This window comes from Anoplopoma fimbria, chromosome 5, assembly GCF_027596085.1.
Source record: "Anoplopoma fimbria isolate UVic2021 breed Golden Eagle Sablefish chromosome 5, Afim_UVic_2022, whole genome shotgun sequence".
NCBI classification, from domain to species: domain Eukaryota; kingdom Metazoa; phylum Chordata; class Actinopteri; order Perciformes; family Anoplopomatidae; genus Anoplopoma; species Anoplopoma fimbria.
In genome coordinates, this window is record NC_072453.1 from 10,418,995 (window position 1) to 10,438,421 (window position 19,427).

General features: G+C 45.4%; 1 protein-coding gene across 1 annotated transcript; it reads left to right on the forward strand.

Annotated features, from left to right (window-relative positions):
* The first annotated feature begins 13 nt into the window (after nucleotides 1-13).
* Nucleotides 14-18,698, forward strand: cep131 (centrosomal protein 131). The gene is made up of 29 exons (XM_054598947.1): nucleotides 14-337; nucleotides 1,303-1,500; nucleotides 1,700-1,794; nucleotides 3,495-3,606; nucleotides 3,853-3,980; nucleotides 4,427-4,531; nucleotides 4,650-4,829; nucleotides 4,923-5,040; nucleotides 5,145-5,264; nucleotides 5,544-5,736; nucleotides 5,977-6,071; nucleotides 6,178-6,306; nucleotides 7,448-7,640; nucleotides 7,949-8,046; nucleotides 8,142-8,321; nucleotides 8,475-8,666; nucleotides 8,792-8,929; nucleotides 9,028-9,153; nucleotides 9,252-9,368; nucleotides 10,362-10,464; nucleotides 11,453-11,654; nucleotides 12,819-12,926; nucleotides 13,663-13,780; nucleotides 13,895-13,969; nucleotides 14,852-14,994; nucleotides 15,330-15,507; nucleotides 15,608-15,804; nucleotides 15,980-16,040; nucleotides 16,152-18,698. The coding sequence occupies exons 2-29, from the start codon at nucleotides 1,315-1,317 to the stop codon at nucleotides 16,221-16,223; spliced, it is 3,762 nt and encodes a 1,253-aa protein (XP_054454922.1). The 5' UTR covers nucleotides 14-337; nucleotides 1,303-1,314; the 3' UTR covers nucleotides 16,224-18,698.
* The last annotated feature ends 729 nt before the right edge of the window (nucleotides 18,699-19,427 follow it).

Below are 19,427 nucleotides of genomic sequence, written 5' to 3' on the forward strand. Positions count from 1 at the left end.
CACTCAAAAATGTCATTTTGCCCTCACACCCCCCTTTGCAAAGTCAACCAAACTGTTGTTTTAGCCACGCCCCCTTGGAATCCACACAGTCGACGGACGGCTCGGTCTAGCCAATCAGATCCGCGTATGCAGAGACAATGATCTCTCTCCACCAATCACAGACACCGAGGGGGCGGAAGTACCACAGAGATGAAGTTTGACGCGTTTATTTGGCTCCCAGTGCTAGACCACTGAGTCAACGGAGCGCTTTCACTGGGTACCAGTAGGCTTGTGTCGGGTATTAAGACCGTGGAGGCGTTCAAGAGCTTATCAGCAATGGTGCCATCCCGCTTTTGAAGTGAGTAATCCGGTAGTGACGGCGTAATGACTGCGTTAGCTTTGCTAGCTTACAAGTGATGTTATGCTAACTTATGACGACAGATGTGTTTTGTTTTCATACTCAGAGATATGTAACATAACCTGGCATGCTTCATAAGCCCCCCTGCTACTTAACATTAGCTCTAAAAAAAAAACACAGAATCTCGTGCTGTGAGTTCTCACGGGGTTTTGTTGTTGGTTACCCAGGGAGACAAAACAATCAAAGGTGGAGTGGATGTTACTTCCTCTGTTGTCTTGTCAGGGATGCACAACAACATTCAGCAAACACGTGACACACACACCACAAAAACAGCAGTACATTGCTGCAGTGCATTTTTGTTTTATTTTATTTGCATTATAAGGAGAATGTAAAAAATATTTTCTGGGCATCTTCACATTCAAATAATTCAACATGAGGTGACACATTGTCCATCAAATACACTGTGCAATTATAGTTATAATAGTTTTCTGTCTGTGTATATAATATTTCAGTTATTGTGGATTCTTTACTGTTTTTATTGCTTATTTATAATACTTTTCTTTTACTATGTCTCTTGTTTGCACTATAATCTATGCTGCTGTAATCCTGTAAATTTCTCCGCTGCGTGACTAATAAAGGATTATCTTATCTTATCTTATCTTATCTTATCTTATCTAACTCTGCCTGTGTTTGAGCACCAAGCATCATGATGTAAACACAGAGTCCTCCTCCTCTCGTCCCACTGGAGTCCTGCTCTCTGTCCTGCTGTCAAGTGCAGCTTCATCCCGGATGGACGATGGATCCAGGTCCCTGTGAAGATAGAATAGACACCATCTTATATTTCTGCGACTGGGCATTAGACAGCCAGCAGTAGGCTGGGTAGTTGAGTAGCCTGAGATCCTAGCTTCAATAGCATGTGTGGCCCTTTGTGTCTTATATTCAAGCCTATTTTACTCTTATTTCAGGTTTTCCAAAGGATGCATGCAACACGTAGCCCTTCATCCATCGCGACAGGTGTTTCAGGAGATGCCTTGGACCTCAGCTTGTCCGGCTCCCAGCTTTCCATGTCCAAAAGACCCAGCAGTGCGTCACCTGGGAAACTCTTCTCTCGGTCCGTATCGGTGTCTGTGGCGGGCGACAGCAGAGGAAAACGCAACACCCTGGTGAGCAACTGTCTACTGCCACATGTGCACATTTAAACTGGCAACAGAATGGAGCAGCCGATTGTTTACGAGTTCTAATCTAATCAAGATGCAGGAAAGAGCCGAGTGTCTTCTCGGATGCTTGTCTCGGAGATCTCCACCATACAATGATGTGTGTAATGTTTGCAAACACATTTTAACGAACCTTTTGAATCCACAGAGTGATGCCAGCTTTGGTAGCTCCCGCTCCATCAAGAACCTCAGGCGGTCCAACAGCACCACGCAGGTTAATCAGCAGGCCAACATCAGTTCAAGGTACAAACACACACATGCATACACACCTGCTGCTGTAATAACACTGGAACTATTTATGCTTGTAACACACTGGTATCCCTTCTTATTTCTCTGGGTCTGTCCTGTTTCCTTCATTCCTTATCATTGACATTGACACACTAAACTGCACAGAGTACAGTATGTGCTGACACATGTGTTCTGCAAAGCCTCAGGCAAAACTTGCTGTTATGTTCTCAGTTGGATCATCACATGACCTTTGACAGTAACACACATGCGTCTGAAATATGAAGGACATGTTTTTGGAAACGACAGAAAATAATGTTTGCATTTAAGATAAGGTGTGTCCGACAGTCTTAAAGCAGCCCTCGTGTTTTGCCAGGAACAATCCCTGGATCTCTTTAAACCAGAGTGTCTCTCTTCAGCGAGCAACAGCTGGCAGCCCCAAACCCTCAGCGGTCCAGACAATGGGAATTGTGGCGCGCCAGCTCCTGCATGATAAAGAGTGGAGGGGAGCTGGGCGGCTGTTGCTAGGGTCGCGGGGTGCAGGGACTTGCTTTGTCCCAGGTTAGAAGGGGGAGGGCCTGGATCTCGGGGTCAGGTTACCCCCCCCCTCCACCAGGAGCCAGTGAAAGGAGAAGTGTGTGTGCACGCTCTGGTCCTATTGTCCGGCAGCTGCCTCCATCCGCCCCTTCCCCTCTCTGCCTCTGAGGATGCAGAACAGAGGGGCTTTAAATTTAAAGACATTCTAAATACCCCCTCCAAGTCTGAGTCTTTCAGGGCTGTCATTGGGTCACTCACCACCCCTCTGCCTCGCCACTGCTTCCTCCCCTCCGTGCTCCACTCTCTTGTAAGGCAAAAAGTAGAGGAATGTGCTGCCTCAATTGTGTTGTCAGATCGCTTTTCATTGGGCCAGCTGGCTTCAACCCCCCGAAGACACACACACACACACACACACACACACACACACACACACACACACACACACACACACACACACACACACACACACACACACACACACATGCTGATTTATATACTTTTCCAGACACCCTGCACAGCACAGGCAGGCTGCAGCACAGATACCATAGGAGGCCAGGCCAGACAAGAGGTCAGCCTACATCTGTGCCTCATGATGGAGGTGCTGGTGTGTAAGGCTATTTGAGGGTTGGATGACAGGTCGTGGGGATCAGCACATGCATGCACGCATTTACATGGAATCCATAACGGAGATCCCCCTAACAGACGGGCAGCTGCCACATACTGAATTCCAGCACTTGGGGGAGGAGAAGAGAAGGGGATGAGTCTCCTTTCTGCAGCTGTCATTACAACATTTAATCTTCTAAAGGCCATGACTCGAGGTTCATACATTGTGTCTCGTTGTTTAATTGTGCACTGTTAAGCCATTGTTGAGTGAAAAGTGAGCCCAGAATGCTTTTTTTACCCCACTTAAAAAGGACAGATGTGATTTTTTTTTTTTTTTTTTTTTTTTTTTTTTTTTTTTTTTTTTTCTTCTTGGCTCACAGCTGCTATTACAGCCTTTTTAAAATACAGTTCATCCAACATGCAAAAATATATTTTCACCCCACTCTAGTGGTATCTACCTATGCAAGTAGTTTGGGTTTCATTTGCCCAGGTTTTGAGCTGACAGTGCTAGTGTAGCTCAGTATTGTTCTACATAAAACAATGGGCCTGACCTGTGGCTGGTTGTGTGCGTTTCCCAGTCAGGACCAGAGTGAGGACTACCTGGCCCTGTTCGACAGCAGCTCAGATGGACGCAAGAAACTGGCCAGCCTCAGCAAAGCCTCACCAGACAGAACCACATGGAACATCCTGGTATTTGCCTTCAACCACACTCTGACATCAGCTCTCTTGTCATAACATTTGATTTATTATAGATAGATTATTTTTGTCCTTTTTCAAAGGAAATGTTTTGACACAGTCTTCACAGAGCCTCACATAAATACAATGGTGTATAAAAACATTATACTCTACAACATAACAACATGAAGAAATCAGTTTTAAGATTTGTCAATATTTTAGTAGCTATGGTGTAACAAGTGTTTGTCTCCTGTCTCTAAGGACGATCAGCCCAGAGCTTTCTCTCTGCACTCGAGCTCCCGCAGCACCGGCAGCGTGGACTCTCCCACCGGCCTGAAGAAAAGAGAGCCTGGCATCGCTCTGGCTGCCACCTTCACCGCCAACAACAGGTGGGCAGCGGCTCTGACACACACACACACACACACACACACACACACACACACACACACACACACACACACACACACACACACACACACACACACACACACACACACACACACACACACAGCAGCCCAGGTAGAGATGGGACAAGCCCGACATCAGCCAGGTGACTACTTGCACTACTGCATTCTAGATTTCTCGCTCCTTCTCACATTTCATACTTGCTGATCATGGCAGCTGATACTGCCTTCAGGAATTCCACCCACACACTGAGACGTTTTCTTCCATGAAAATTGAGTTTGTCATATGGTTAGAATTTCAAAGCATGTACACTATCTGTTACTCTAAGGCCTTGGGTGGGGGGGGGATGAAGTGTTATAAGGTGTCAGAGGTCTCTCAATACACAAACACATGACTGAACTGTGTCACCATGTCTATTTGTTTTTCCCAGGAGCAACAAGGGAGCTGTGGGGAACTCTGTCACCACCATCTTACACAACAACTACTCTGAGAAACCACTCACGCCCAAGAGCTCCAACCAGAGGCCGTCATTTAAGTATGTCCTGAAAGTAACGTCCTCGCTTGCTTACATGGGTTTGGAGGTCATTGTCTTCAGTGATGTCATTGGAATTGTATGGATTTTTCCAGAATAACCAATCATACTTTTCTTTCAGCAACATCCTGAAGGCCACAGCAAACGACGAGGTGTCACAAGACAACAGCTCCCTGACAAAGTCCCAGAAGAATTTCTCTTCGGCTTCCTCCAGCTCCAACAACAGATCTCCGGTGTCGGCTCAGCGCGGCAGCCCCGTCCCGTCTAGAAGGAGGGAGGTCACCGAGGAGGAGGCCGAGAGGTAAGACCCACTGCACCGTCCTACTGTGCGTTTACTGTTCTGTTGGCCTTATTGTTCCGTGACTTATAGCAGCTCCTTTGTGTGTTTTTGAAGGTTTATTCAGCAGGTGAACCAGGCGGCAGTCACCATCCAGCGCTGGTACAGACGCCATACCAAGAGACAGCACACTAACCAGGCGGCACTCAAACGCATCCTCGCCAGTAAAAGAAAGGTATCCATCCGCCTCACCTTTTATCCTCCGTAGCCTGAACAGTTTTGTTTTTTTATCTCTCACACTGTATCAACTATCACACTCTCTCTCTCTTTTCGTTTTAGGAGTGGGAGGAGAGAACGGAGGAGGACAGTCGCCCGGAGCAGCAGCAGCAGAAAAAGGACGAGGACAGGAAAAGGATTCGTGAGGAGAAAGCTCGCCAGGCCCGTCTGGCTGCCATCCAGGTGACAAGCTCAGATTTATCTCCAGCAGTTTTAGTGCTGCACGTCCATAAAGTTTTACTGATGCAGAAGTCTGTGGAGGCACACTGCTAGTAGGACCAAAGCCTGTCAAGCTAAAACTCTATGTAGCTGTTCCGTAGATGTTGGAGCTAAGATCTACTTTATTAGGTCACACACTTGACCCCAACCAAGCATTTGAAACAAGCGTCTTTGTGGATGTTTTCCCCGGTTTACTATGTCTCACAACAGTGTTGCGTGTCTCACTCTGGTGGTGTGCTACAGGAGCTGCAGCAGAAGAGAGCTAAGCGGGCTGCAGAGGCTCAGCATGCAACAGAGGTGGAGCTGGAGAGTCTGAGGCCGACTGGTGTGGCTGGACGCAAGAAGCCGCCCAAGATTTCTCCCACCAACAAAGGTCCAGCATCACCGGGCAACAACAGCCCGATGTCCCCCACTGATGTGAAAGCTAAGAACACAGGTCTGCACGCCTCTGCTCGGGTTCATTTTATAGTGAAATTCATCATCAATCATTTATAATCATTCTTGTTTTTTTATGATTTCTGGGCATTGAAAAGTCTGGGAATAGTAGCAGATTAAAGTCTGTTGTCCTCATAGTTCTTGTGTTACATTGTTGTGTGGTAATAAATGGCACTCGTACTGGCCAGTACAAGCCATTAATGATGTAATAAGAGTATTGATTCATATTTGGTCTCCACAGACTCCAATTTGAACGTAACGGCTGACTTAATTGAGCTGAGCTTCAGGGCCATTTCCCCAGCTTCGTCCAATCACAGAGGCTCTCAGTGTTCTCAGGTAAATACCTTCTTACCTTCACAGCTTAGCGCTCCTCTTCCTTCATGCCCTTCCTCTCCCTTTCTCCTGATGTTCAACACATCCTCTCTGTGTGTTTCTGTCGTAGCATCAGGAGGACAGAGTCGAGGTAGACGTCTGTCTGGTGCAGCAGCATCAGCAGAACGACAGGAAATTGATTCGTAAAGAGAAAGCCCGTCTGGCCCGCCTCGCTGCCACCCAGGTGAACACACCCGAGGTAAGTACTTGTGTTGTAGACCCTGATTAAAGTAATCAGAGCTCATAGGGTACATCCCAAGTCTCTTATTTGTCGTCTCCTCGCTCCTCCATCCTCGCTTGAACCGGAAGTCGTTCTGCGCCGCCATATTGACGGCCGTCCCAAAGCTCTTGTTTCGGCAGCGAGGATCGAGGCTCGAGAGGCGAGGAGGGATCTCTGAGGAGCCACGAGATCATCCTTTCAGGAAGTGTTGTGAGGGCCGACACGCCCCCTCATCGTTCATCTGTTATCTGATTGGACGCTGCAGCTGATTGTACTGATCTGATATAGATCATCATCACTGGAGTTTAATACCAGAGTGATGACAGATCACAGACTGAATGGATTAAAAAGTTAGAAAGAGAGAGAGAGAGAGTTAAAGAGTTGGAGAGTCTGTCTGTTTGTCAGTAGAAACACTTTTTACATAATTTATCTTCATTTCTATTCATTCATATGAGGCTAATAATTCCCATAAACATTGAGCCTAATCAATTAATTCCAGTGTTTAGGAGAAAACATAATCATATTCTGGATTATTTAATAATGACATCACAATTTCAAAACATACAGACGTTAATAATTCATAAATAAGACAAACGGTCCTGCGCTTATGAGCAGGACACAGAACACAGTATGAATACTAAGAACACAGTATAAATACACAGAACATAGTATAACTACACAGCACACAGTATAAATACTCAATGCAGTTTGTTAAACCGGTAACAGGCTGCAGAGATAAATACATTTCTACTCTGGCAGTGATGATTACTTTGTGTCATTATTAATATTAGTACAGTGATGATTACTTTGTGTCATTATTAATACAGTGATTATGTGTGCAGACATAAAATCAAAAGTCTCTCCAGCTGTTAAACCGACTGACAGCTGATCGGCTGTGATCAGCTGTGTTCAGCGGCCGCCGTCATCAGAAACAGACGTCGCTTCACGTGACGCTTCAGAGGAAAGGACGTCTCATGTCTCTTAAAACACATTTCCTCGTTTCCTCTCTCCTCGCCTGGTGAGGGAATCGAGGAGGCAATTTAAGAGACTTGGGATGTACCCATGGATAAGGTTCACAGCTGTTGATTGACTGATGTCTCCCTCTGGTGGTGTGCTACAGGAGCTGCAGCAGAAAAGAGTCCAGCGGTCTGCAGAGGGTCAGCATGCAGCTGAGGTGGAGGTGGAGAGTCTGAGACAAACAGGTGTGGTAGGACGCAGGAAGCAGCCCAAGATTTCTCTCACCAACAAAGGTCCAGCCTCACCGGGCAACAACAGCCGGACGTCATCCACTGATGTGAAAGCTAAGAACACAGGTGAGCGTTAGTGACCACCAAAACATTTAAGAATGCTAAAAAAACAGGGAAAGAAACCTGTAATACTGTTACTGTAGCAGTGTTGTAGTAGATATATGGTATATATGTAAAAAAAAAGAGGGGAATTAAGAGGAATCTTTATGGGAATGAGGATCTCAATTTTAGGAGTTACTATGGTGTGCAGGCTGAACATTTTATTGTTAGTGCTTCAGGCTGTTTTTTCAGTCTCGCCCTACCTTGGTCTCTGTCTTGACTTGATCTCAACCCCTTAAAGTCTTGGTCTTGTCTCGGTTTCAATGTTTCCACAGACTCCAATCTGAATGTTGCTGCTGAGTTCGGCGAGCTCTCCAGCTTCAGAGCCGTTTCCCCAGCTCTGTCCAATTGCAGAGGTTCCCAGTGTTCCCAGGTAAAGAATTGAAAACTTCCAACTGCACTTTATTTTCAAATCAATTAACCAATAATCGTTCCATCCGTTACAAGTTTGTTATCTCCGTGCTGCAGGAGATCCTGCAGAGGTCGGTGAGTGTGGAGGACCAGCGGCAGGGCGCTTTGTCCAGCAGGGCTCCGTCTAAAACCACCCTCAACGAGCTGCTGGACACCCTGAAGCTGCTGGAGGAGGAGCCACAGCGGCTGTCAGAGCCAAAGTGCTACAGCAAAGACAAATACGCCTGGATAGATGAGGTGACACTTATAGAAGTACTCATTTCCTAGTTATGTAGATAAAGGTCTTCAGCGAGAGAGGACTTCTTTGGTTTCCTTTTGTCCAGAGAGAAACTCTGTTGATTTAATGGTGCCTCGACTGTAACCTGCTTCTCCACTGTGTCTCATCCAAAGGACGGAGACTCCACCTCTCTGACCACGGACAACCTGGAGCGTCACGGCCAGCTGAGCCACCATCCCGCGCTGCCGGACGGGGGCGCCCTGCTCTCCGAGGCCAAGCTGCAGAGCATCATGAGCTTCCTGGACGAGATGGAGAAGTCTGAACAGGAGAGGCCGCGCTCGGTGACCTCGGGGTCGCACAGAGAGGTCAGCGTCTGTCCGTCCTCAGATTACGTTAATCCTGTTGTTGTTGGATTTCCTCATTAATAACAAAACTTTAAATAAGTTGACACGCGTAGACTACTTGTTGAATGAACCCTGTGTGTTCTCAGGCCGTGTTGTCGGAGGAGGAGCTGGTTGGCGTCGAGCAGGCGTCTGCCACCGCCGCCGAAGTCTCCGGCTCCATGATGAGAATCAAGCTGGAGCTGGAGGAGAAGAAACGCACAGTCAACATGCTGCAGACCGCACTGGTGGGGGGAAAACGCACATACATTATAGTGCATTTTAATGTGGTTGGTCCCAGACCTCAGGATTGTTTATCATGTCTATCTCCTCTCCTGTCCTTCAGAGCCAGCAGAGAGAGCTCACTGTCAGACACGTGAAGGAGACCGAGAAGGAGCTGAGCAGAAACTTCCAGCTCCAGAGGGAACAATATGAAGCCACCATCCAGAGACACCTCACCTTCATTGATCAGGTAGCTGCACATACACAGTCTAACCCCAGCTGCATCCAGCTTTTCTAACACGTCTATATCTTCTCTCATGGTCAAAAATGTATTCTGTCTTTCTTCAGCTGATCAACGATAAAAAGCTGTTGAGTGAGCGCTGTGAAGGAGTGGTGGGAGAACTGAAGCAGGTGGACCAAAAGTACACCAAGAAGATTGCACAGATGCAGGAGCAACATGAAATGGTGAGAAGACGTTCCCACCAGCTGAAAAGCTCCATGACGATCGAATGTTCCCGTGGAGATTTAAGAGTTTGCTCGTGCGCTTTTAAGTTTTCACTGCGAAAACCTTTTGCTTCTCTGCTTCTGCAGCTTTGCATCTCGCGTCATTGTGTTGCGTAACTTTCTTGCAGTGCTGCTTTTGTTTAACTGTCTTTTCTCTGTTTTTCCCTCTCTTCTTCTTCTTCTTCTTCTTCTTCTTCTTCTTCTTCTTCTTCTTCTTCTTCTTCTTCTTCTTCTTCTTCACTGTCTCTCTATGTCTGTATATCTGTTTTTTTTCCTGGCTTTTAGGTGTGGCAAATTCTGGGTCCCTTGTGCGAGGTAACTTATTTTTTTCTCCCCTTACAGTCATCCTTGGCACGGTCATCTCTCTCATTCTACCATTCCTTTTTTCCTTTCATTCGTCTGTCCCTCACAACTTTTGTTGGACAGTCTGTCTGCATGTGAGTCTCCTCAGTCTTTTCTCATTCATCTCTAGATTTAGATATAATGCTAACTTGGATTTATGTTGTTGGGTTAGTTGTCTTGCCCAGAATTAGTTTGAACTCCCCTCTTCCTTTTATTGCCTTTGTGGTGTTTTTCAATTAACTATTTGATCTTAACACGCATACCCATTGAAAGCTGAACAGAGTCCCTCCCTTGCTTTACATGAGAATAATAACCTGCTGCTAATAAGATAAAATAAGATAATCTTTTATTAGTAAATGTGCAGGATTAGGAGATAGGAGAGAAAAAAAAACATGATAAAAACAAATATTATAAATAAGTAAATAAGTATTAACACAGTAAAGAATATTAAATAAGTAAAAGAAGAAAAAAAAATCCACAATAACTAAAATATTATATATATACAGACAGAATAATTGTAGTATTGTACAGTGTATTGCACATATTTTATCTATCAATGCCGATCTCTGTGACACTAAACCACCTCCATCATTCACCTTCCTCCCTCCACAGGAAATCAAGAAGTTAAAAGAGCTCATGAGCGCCACGGAGAAGATCCGCCGGGAGAAATGGATCGACGAGAAAACCAAGAAGATCAAAGAGATCACTGTTAAAGGTACTGCAGCTCAGCTCTGAGAGGAAATGTGAGATTTACACATCTGTAGTGAAGCTCTTTAAAGAGCAGGCCATCAATAAGCAGATGTGTGTGTAATGTAGAGCTGCAACAATTCATTTATTGAATAAATCTGCAAACATTTTGATTAACAATCGATTTGAGTGTTAAAAAAGAAAAACTGTGATTCCAACTTCTTACATGTGAATATTTTCTGGTTTCTCTCGTCCTCTGGGACAGTAATCTGAATTTATTTGACAAAACAAGACATTCTAAGACATCACCTCGGGCTTTGGGAAACACTACGTGTTTCATAACTTTCAGACATTTTACAGACCAAACAACTAATCGATCAATTGATAAAAAAAAATGTATAGAACAAATGACAAAGATAAAAAATAATTTTTGCCGCCATGGTGTAATGTCATGTTGTGTAACTTTTTATCAAGTACACTTTTTTTTCCTTCCAAATCCTCTACTGTTCAGGTGACCTCAGCTCCTTTTCAGAATCATGTTGACTCTGGCCTCCTGCCATTGAACTCAAAGGAGCATACTAAATACACTCTGTCCATAATGAATCAATTGCCAAAATCAATATCCAGCTTGTGAAGGGCGGGATGAACAAAGAGGTGCAGTTTTGTTCACGGAAACAGACCAAGTTCTTCCGTTAGTTCCTGCCTGTTTTGATTCGAGTCACTGGCAGTGATCAGCCAGAGCTGATGAAATGTTTGTACAGTCACCGGGCTCGAGAAGCCGGTTTGTATTTCTTTAATCCATGATTGTTTAGGTACGTTGACTTCTGCTTTCACAAATATTTAGACCTGAAATAAACCTGCCTCTAATTAACCTGACCAAGATTTATTATTAAAACAAAACATGAATCATTACATTTCTCTCCCAGCGAGTTTTATCCAGTGAGCCGTTAACACGTTGTAAGGCCCTGACCAGCAGCAGAACATGAACTGGATTCTGGTTTTTTTTTCTCCCTCAGGTCTGGAGCCAGAGATCCAGAAGCTGATCTCCAAGCACAAACAGGAGCTGAAGAAGCTGCGGACGCTCCACGAGGCGGAGCTGCTGCAGGCAGACGACCGGGCGGCGCAGCGCTACGTCCGCCAGTGTGAGGAGCTCCGCCAACAGCTGGAGAGGGAGAAGGAGGAGCAGTGCCAGAGAGAGAGGGAGCTATCCAAACAGAGGTGGGCATCAGTACTAACAATGGCCTTCCATAGACCCTTTTACCGCCGACGTCATCAAAAATCAGCGTGTGGGCCTTTGCAATGTCTTTTGCCTCAGTTTTAAACGTTGAATTAAAACTGTTACCAGCATCAAAATGTCTGGTTGTTGCGTTGTTGGGTTGTCAGAATCAATATTCCAACAGCTGATTGAAGTTCTACATGTTGGAATTCTGAGTTATGTCAGAGCAACAGGTGTTTCAGTTTAACAAGTTATCGTATTAACTGGTGACTCTCAGCCGAATGCCTCCCTGGTTGCTGGTAGTAACTTAATAGTTGGCTTAGATGATAAACACAGATGAGTAGTTTTTTTTTTTTTTTTTTTTTTTTAAATGACAGCCACATGATTTTTGGCCGTGTTCAACACCTTTGTCACTACGAGCAACCACGGATTCATCGGGTCTCCAGTTAACACGGTCACTGGTTAAACCGAAACAACGGCATCGTCTACGGCTGCAGGCTACTAATCACTGCCGTTGATCACACTGTCCATTTAAAAGTGGATAAAGTCAAACCTCTGAGTCTCTGTCACGGTGTTTGACGTTCTGTACATGATTACAGATAACTGAGTTGGATCATCTAGTGACTCGTAGCTCATAAATTGTTTATTTCATGGTACCTATAAGCATGCAAGCACACACACATCAACACAGAAAATGGCAGCTTCCAACTCTCTTAAAAACTTCCAACCTCACACTCAGCTCTTTGAACTGGAAGCTGAAAGACACAAAGACAAACTCTTCAGACAGGAAGCAGGAAGCAGCTTCACAGTGAGCATCTTGTCTACTAGGAAGTCTTCGTGGACTTCAGTGCATTAAGACCTGAGAGAGATGGCCCTCAGTCTTAACAGTTTAGTCAACGTGCTCCTCGTGGCTATTTCTGGAAGCCCTGAAATCATGCTGACTGCACCGCAAAACAAGAGACACAGAGAGAAAGAGAGAGGCTTTTAATTAACTTGCATCTGTGGTACACAAGGAATGATGGTGTTCCATTTCAAGGGACAGGCTGGCAGAGTTGATGAGTTAATTAAAAGCCAGCGGGCAAATGTTTGTGTGCTCTAACTAGTGGGTAATACTAACACATTGTTCACCTTCATCTAAGCAGACTGTTTCTTTTTGTGTGTTTCAGATACGAGAAGCAGCTTCAGGAGGAGGAGCTGTCGCTGCAGCAACAGAGGAGGCGTCTCTACAAGGAGGTTTCCGACGAGAAAGAGAGGCTGGCTCAGCTGGCTGCAAGGTAAGGTCAAAGGTCATGTCTTTTTCCAGTGTGAAAATCTGGAGTCACTACCAGAGTTGTTTATTTTACGGGAGACGTCCACAGAGTGTTCCAGTCGTCATTCTGCAGAATAAGAAGCTGAATCAGTAGGAAAATCCTGAAAACTCCTCTGGGTGTTTCTGAGTTGTGGTTCCAGTCTAGTCTGGTGATTCTGTTACAGGAGGAACCTCATAGAGTCATTGTTCTGGAGCAGCTTTACAGATGTTTGTGTCAGAGGAGAGGAACTGTTCTTTCAAACCCACCATCAGGCCCTTCAATCCTGCAGGGAACATTAAACACATGTAGCCTTTTGCTGTGAAACAAGTGACTTTTAGAAGACAGGAGACTTAAATAAGCTCTATTATGCCATTAAAAGTATAAATTAAAAAAAATATATCATTGTGAACTAAAAATAATTGCTATGACATATTGTATGGATTTGGATGCATACTGATAATTGGAACACAATTCATTTTACTTGCATAATTAAAACTCCAATAATAGCTGCCTTTTCATATTTTGAAATATGACATTTAGTCGTAGTAAATAAAGAAGACTAAATGTATCTCGTACATGCAACATCATTGATTGGCTCCGTAGAAAACCTTTAGGTTTTACCGAAAACATCCTGAGTCAATAAACGGGATTCTCACAGATGACTTATGAGGGATTATTGTGGTTCTCCTGGTCAAAGCTCTTCTTCGTGTTTGTCCTGCAGGCAGCGGGCCGAGCTGGAGGATCTGCGGAGGCAGCTGGAGGAGAACAGCTCTCTGGCTGGGAGGGCCCTCCGAGAAGAGCTGGACAAGACCCGAGAGGAGCAGGAGAGGAGGCACCAGGTGATGAGAATAACAGCAGTATCATTAACCAGTATCTGCACCTCGAGTCACATCCATCACACTTATCTTTAGGCAGTTAGCAGGAAACTGATCGAGTGTTGTTTGTGTGACCAGGTGGAGATGAAGGCATTACAAGAACGTTTGGACATTGAAAAGCAGACGTGGGAAGAAAACTACAAGAAAAAAGAGGTTTGTTGACGCGCTGTGCTTCTTTTGTTCACACTGAGGTGTAAGAAACTAAACTAAATACCCTGTAAATATAAAGATTTGTGCTCATAGTTCCTGTAGGAATGTGCAGATTGAGTCTTTACAGAATCACTTTCTTTGAGTTAATACATGGAAATGTGTCAAACCTTTCGAATTGATACTTTTTGCAAAATATGGTGTCAGTTTTTCGGTGACACTCTTGTTTTGGTACATGCATGTTCAACTGTCCCACAAAACTTCTCTTCAATGCATTACGATCCATCATGTATCAGTTTAAGAGTTACAATGAGGAACATTTAACTGGTCCTGAATCAGTCTAAGTCTAGTCCTGATCCTCTATATGACCTCCATCAGTAAACAAGACCATCAGAGAGAAGATCGTCTGTTTCTATATAGTTATTCTTAAAGCTCGTCATTGGAGCCACCGGGTCGGATTCTGGAGAAATCAGATGAAATCAGGTTCACCAGAAACTCCTTCAGCTCAGACTCCTGCTTGGCCTGTAAAAATTCCCCCTGAGTGTAAATAGAACAAGAAAAAAGAACAAAGATCTTTCTCCATTGTGTAAAGTGACCGGGGCAGTTGGCACATTTCCAGCTCTCTGGAGTGCAGTGAAGTGAGAGCAACCTGTGCTTTCCAACTCTCTTAAATGCATCTTTAAGGAAATCTTTTATACTTTAATGAGGTAGAACAGTCAATGAGTCACATCTCATTGATGCATGCAGGGACTTTCTGTTAATAAGTAAGAAATTAACCAACAAGGAAGAAATTCTACAGTTAACCGAGCCAGGTCGTGTAAGCGATTACTTGTGTGCGTGCGTGCGTGCGTGCGGACAGACATCATTTGTGTTTTTTTGTGTCCACAGGAAGCGTGGCTGCTGAGCCGCGAGCGAGAGCTGAAAGAAGAACTGCGACGAGGACGCGACAAGGAGATCGAGCTCGCCATCTGGACGCTGGAGGAGGAGACCAGCAAGGACAAGGAGGAGTGTGAGAGGGCAGCTGACAACAGGTGTGTGTGGGGCACAGTCACACCCAGCTCTAATGTTATTTCATTGAACACATTACAATACGAAAGATGTTGTCATGAAAACTCCCCAAAAAAGCCTTTTAATGGGGAAGAAAAGAGAAACAGAGGAGGGATTCCTCTCCCAAGATGAACAGAAGTGTAACAGATCTCATGTCCACAGAATGAAAAGATTGATCAGCATTCTTCCAGAATGTTAGATACAAATCTTTTTACCTATGCAATGCCTATTTTTTTTCCTACACTTCCTCTCCACAGGCTTCACCAAATGTTAACAAACTTTCTAACCGACACTGCTCTCCCATTAACTCTGTTTTTAGGGTGAAGCGTGTGAGGGAGAAGTACGAGGCCGAGCTGAAGGAGCTGGAGCGCTCTGAGAGGGCGGCTGTGGAGAAGCAACAAGAGCTGAGGAGGCAGCAGATGGAGGCGGAGGGAGAGCTGATCCGACTGCAGGCCGTCCTCCGACAGAAGGAACAGGAGACCGAAGACGTCACTCAGGTACGGAGGAAACATCGAGTCGCATGTTCTTTCATGTTTCCTCTCAAGGCCTCTTCTTACCGTTCTGTTACCTCTTCTCCTCTTGAACTTGTCCATTCAGACCAGGGACAAGCTGGTGGACGAGCGCCGCAGCCTGGCGGAGGTGATACGGCAGGAGTTCGCCGACCGGCTGGTGATGACTGAGGAGGAGAACCGCAGGATGAAAGTGGAGGTGTCAGAAGTCAGAGCGAGGCTCCGGCTGGAGGTGGAGAGGGTCACCAGGGAGAAGGAGGAGGAACTGGCTGAAGTCCACCAACGGTGAGTCTAACTTACTTTAATAATTATCATTCTGTTTTGAATATAAAACAAAATTAAGATTAAGTTGAAGGAACATTCAGTGCTGGCATACTTTTGGCCATACAGTTGTCAAGTAAGCGCTTACGTGAAAGTGAAGAGTCACAATTTATACTTATTTTCTTTGATGTCTTTCCAGAGTGAAGTCGGCCATCTTGAAGAAGGAGGAAACTGTCAGTCATCTCCGGAAGCAGCACGAGGTGAGGGCGGCCCCCGGTCGTTCTGTCAGAGCGTGATTATTATGAAAACACACAGTGGGATGAGAGATGATTGACAGCGGGTGTTTAACTGTCGGTCCTCTCCTCTGATAGGCTGCCCTGAAGAGGGCGGATCACCTGGAGGCCCTGTGGGAGCAGCAGAGGAAGCAGCTGCTGGGGAAGTGACTGACCGGAGGGCTCTATCCGTCTGGACCCCCCCCCCCCTCTTTTCTGAGCTCTATCCGTTGTGTCGCTGAAGCCACCACCTGATTTCAGATTTTTTTTCTTTGGATGTTGTTCCCCGCCAGCAAGACTGAACCTGTGGAGCGTCTGAAGGTTGAACAAGTGACTGAACCTTGTCCTACCTCATTTCATTTGAAAAACACAAAGTGGAGAAATGCACTGGGCCTCACTGTAAAGCCCCCCCATGTTGTGTTGGAACTTCCCTCATTTGAATGCCACAGACCAGGTGTCACCGATTCTTCTTCTTTCCTTTCCCGAGGAGGACTGCTTCATTTTTTTGTGACTGTACACCCCCGCCCCCCCTTTTCCTCTGGAGCAGGAATGCCTCCATGTTCCCCACAGAGCTGCCACGGAGAACGGTTCCAGATGTTTCTAAAAACCTGCACTGGTGTTACGTGGGAGGAGGTGGGGATAGGTATGGGGAGGAGGGTTGCTCTTTCTGGAGGACCACTCACAACCAAGAACTGGGATCAGTCAGCATGAGAGCTACAGCATTAGCTTCTGTTGGCACCAAGTGGAGCTCCTGGTGCCCTTCTTTTATCTGCTGAGTCATGTGTTTTGTCCCAGTGCCCCCTCAAGGCGAGTGCTAATTACAGGATCTATAACCTCTCCCTCACTGCAGCCCCGTGTCTCGCTCTGAACAGGTTAAGTGTCTTAAACCGAACCGTTAAGATACAAGAAAGAAGTACTAACCCCTCGTTTACAGGCTGAAGTTAGAACGCGTGTAGGATGTTGCTAGAAAGAGCCACTGGATGAGTGGACAACTTTTAAGAAAAGGAAAAAGGACCAGGGAAGAAAAACGGGACGTCTGATGACACGTTTGAGGTCAAGGACAGATGATTGCAGGTTTTGAAAAGTTTCTGAATGTGAGGAAGAAAGGAGGAGAGAGGATTGGAGGGGGGAGGAAGGAGGAAGGAGGAAGGAGGAAGGAATGCGCATAGAAAATGTTTATAGGATTAGGAAGGCAGAGCCGGGACAGAGCAAGGTGGTAGGAGGGTCTGAGGGCGCACGAGGCATGTGACCAGAGGTATGTTTCACCGCTCTGCTTCAGAAGCTGCACTGTGACAAAACACACCAAACACACACACACACACACACACACATGTAAACTATCTGTGTTTGGATGTTTAGTATTTCTCTCGGGAGCCTCCTGCTCTCTGCACTTGTGTATTTCATTGAGTTTGCTTCTTTTCTAAATTCTTAACCCTGACATTGGTTTATGATGTGTGGAAGCCTCTCACTAAAGGTCTTTGTGGATAAGATTTCAGTGGGTCCATAGTCCCTAGCATTAGATTTAGTGGGGGTGGAGGGTTCCGCAGAGAGAAACTCTAAACCTGGAAGTGAAGCCTGTTATTTAGGTGCAAACATGATGTGAAAAGACCACAAGGCCCCAAATTAGACCTCACATTTATAAAATATTTATTCAGTTCATCTTTTCTTTATTTATTTCCCATCTTAGCGCTCTTACACAACCTTTTGTAGTGTAATTGGTCCACAGAAAGGCCAAGCATTTGAAGTATTCTTCTCTGAAAGCTAGTCGGCCCATCAGGTGTTTTTACTGTTACTCAGCAGAACGTCTGAGCGCCACGCTGAAACCTTATAACTATGCCATTTGTAGATGGTTTAAATACAGTACGTCAGGTTTTTTCTGACAATGGAAGTTGTCCAAGCCACAATGTAAAGGGTTCACATGAAGTGTAACGTAGTAAAAAGGGTAGGAGTAGTGCAGCTTTATGGGTAATGTGGTTTCTGACCCGAGGCAATAAATCAGAGTGATTGTCACATCGGCCAAATCAATTCCAAGCCTAGTAACGGAGCAGAAATAAAACAAAAAATAACCCAGAATGGAGGTCGGTCAGCGAGACGGGAGGTGGTTGATGTGTGTCACACGTCGCTGTGAGTTTCACGCCCCGCTGACTGAGATCCACTTTGAGTCACGAGGACTTTGGTGTGGAGGCCCGAAGGCCTGGAAGCGACCACAGTTTGCTCTGCCGCTGTTGGCACAGCCGGCGGTGGCGATGCGAGCTGGCATTCCTCGCGCATGCCCGTCCTACAAGTGCCAACGCGCCTTGCCTTTGTGTGCATGTGTGTGTTTGTGTGCCAGCGTTCCTCCCGTTTTGACCTGAGATGACCCTTGTGGTGTCAGATACACACTCACACGCGCACAAGTTTTTTTTATTTTTACTCATTTGTAACTTTGTATACAAACCATTCCATTCAACTGTTATTGTTATGATTTTGATCCATTTCTACATGTATAGCCCTCTGTGCCCGAACACGAAGCTCTTGAACACACTGTTTTGTTTTTTTAAAATCTTGTTTTAGTTTAGTTTTGATTGTTAATCGTGGTGATGATGATGGTTTTTAGAAAACTGTGAAGAAGATGGTGATCTATCCGCAAAAAGAGAAATAAAAAAAGGAAAGACTTGTTGAAGACGCTGTGTTCCTCGTCTCTGTTCGCTGTGTGGGAAAACAAGACAATTGTTTGCTTGTTTTCTGTCCCCCGCCCTCCCATCATCCCTCGCTCTCTCAGGCCATAACTCATGTGTTGGGCGACGGAGAAGCGTCTTCAATCGCATCCAATCAACTCCCTCTGGAATCCAAATTATGAGCCCAAATAGCTGTTGGTTTGGAGCCTGAAATGATTTATTGACAGTGTTTCTTAAGCGTTTAAATGAGTCGTTTCATTCCTGAAATGTCTGTAAACCTAGAACGGTTTCTTGATAATTGATGTTATGGGAGTCAAAACCACCTCGGGTATGTTTCAGCCTATACATCTGGAATAATGTCCAGAGCTGACCCACTTTCTATTCCTCCTTTTTTCTTTTTTTTTCCTTCTTCACCCTCCAGCTAGCTCACTTCCTCCAGACTGCCAAAGCAACCGGTGGTGCGTACTGAAAACGTGTCTCTCCTTTCAGCATTATTTCCTTTCTTTTCACAGAGGAAACCAGAACCCGGAGAGGCACGCCGACCATTGACTCTCACTTGGCTCGGAGGGCCCGGCTGAACGGATGGAGTGAGTGGCTCTCGTAGACTGAAGTGTCTTTGATTTTTATTTTTAAAAGATGTCAGCTGTGTTGAGAAAGTCGCTCTGCATGTTCCTGCTTGTCAGCTGACAGTTTACAAGCGTGTGTGTGTGTGTGTGTG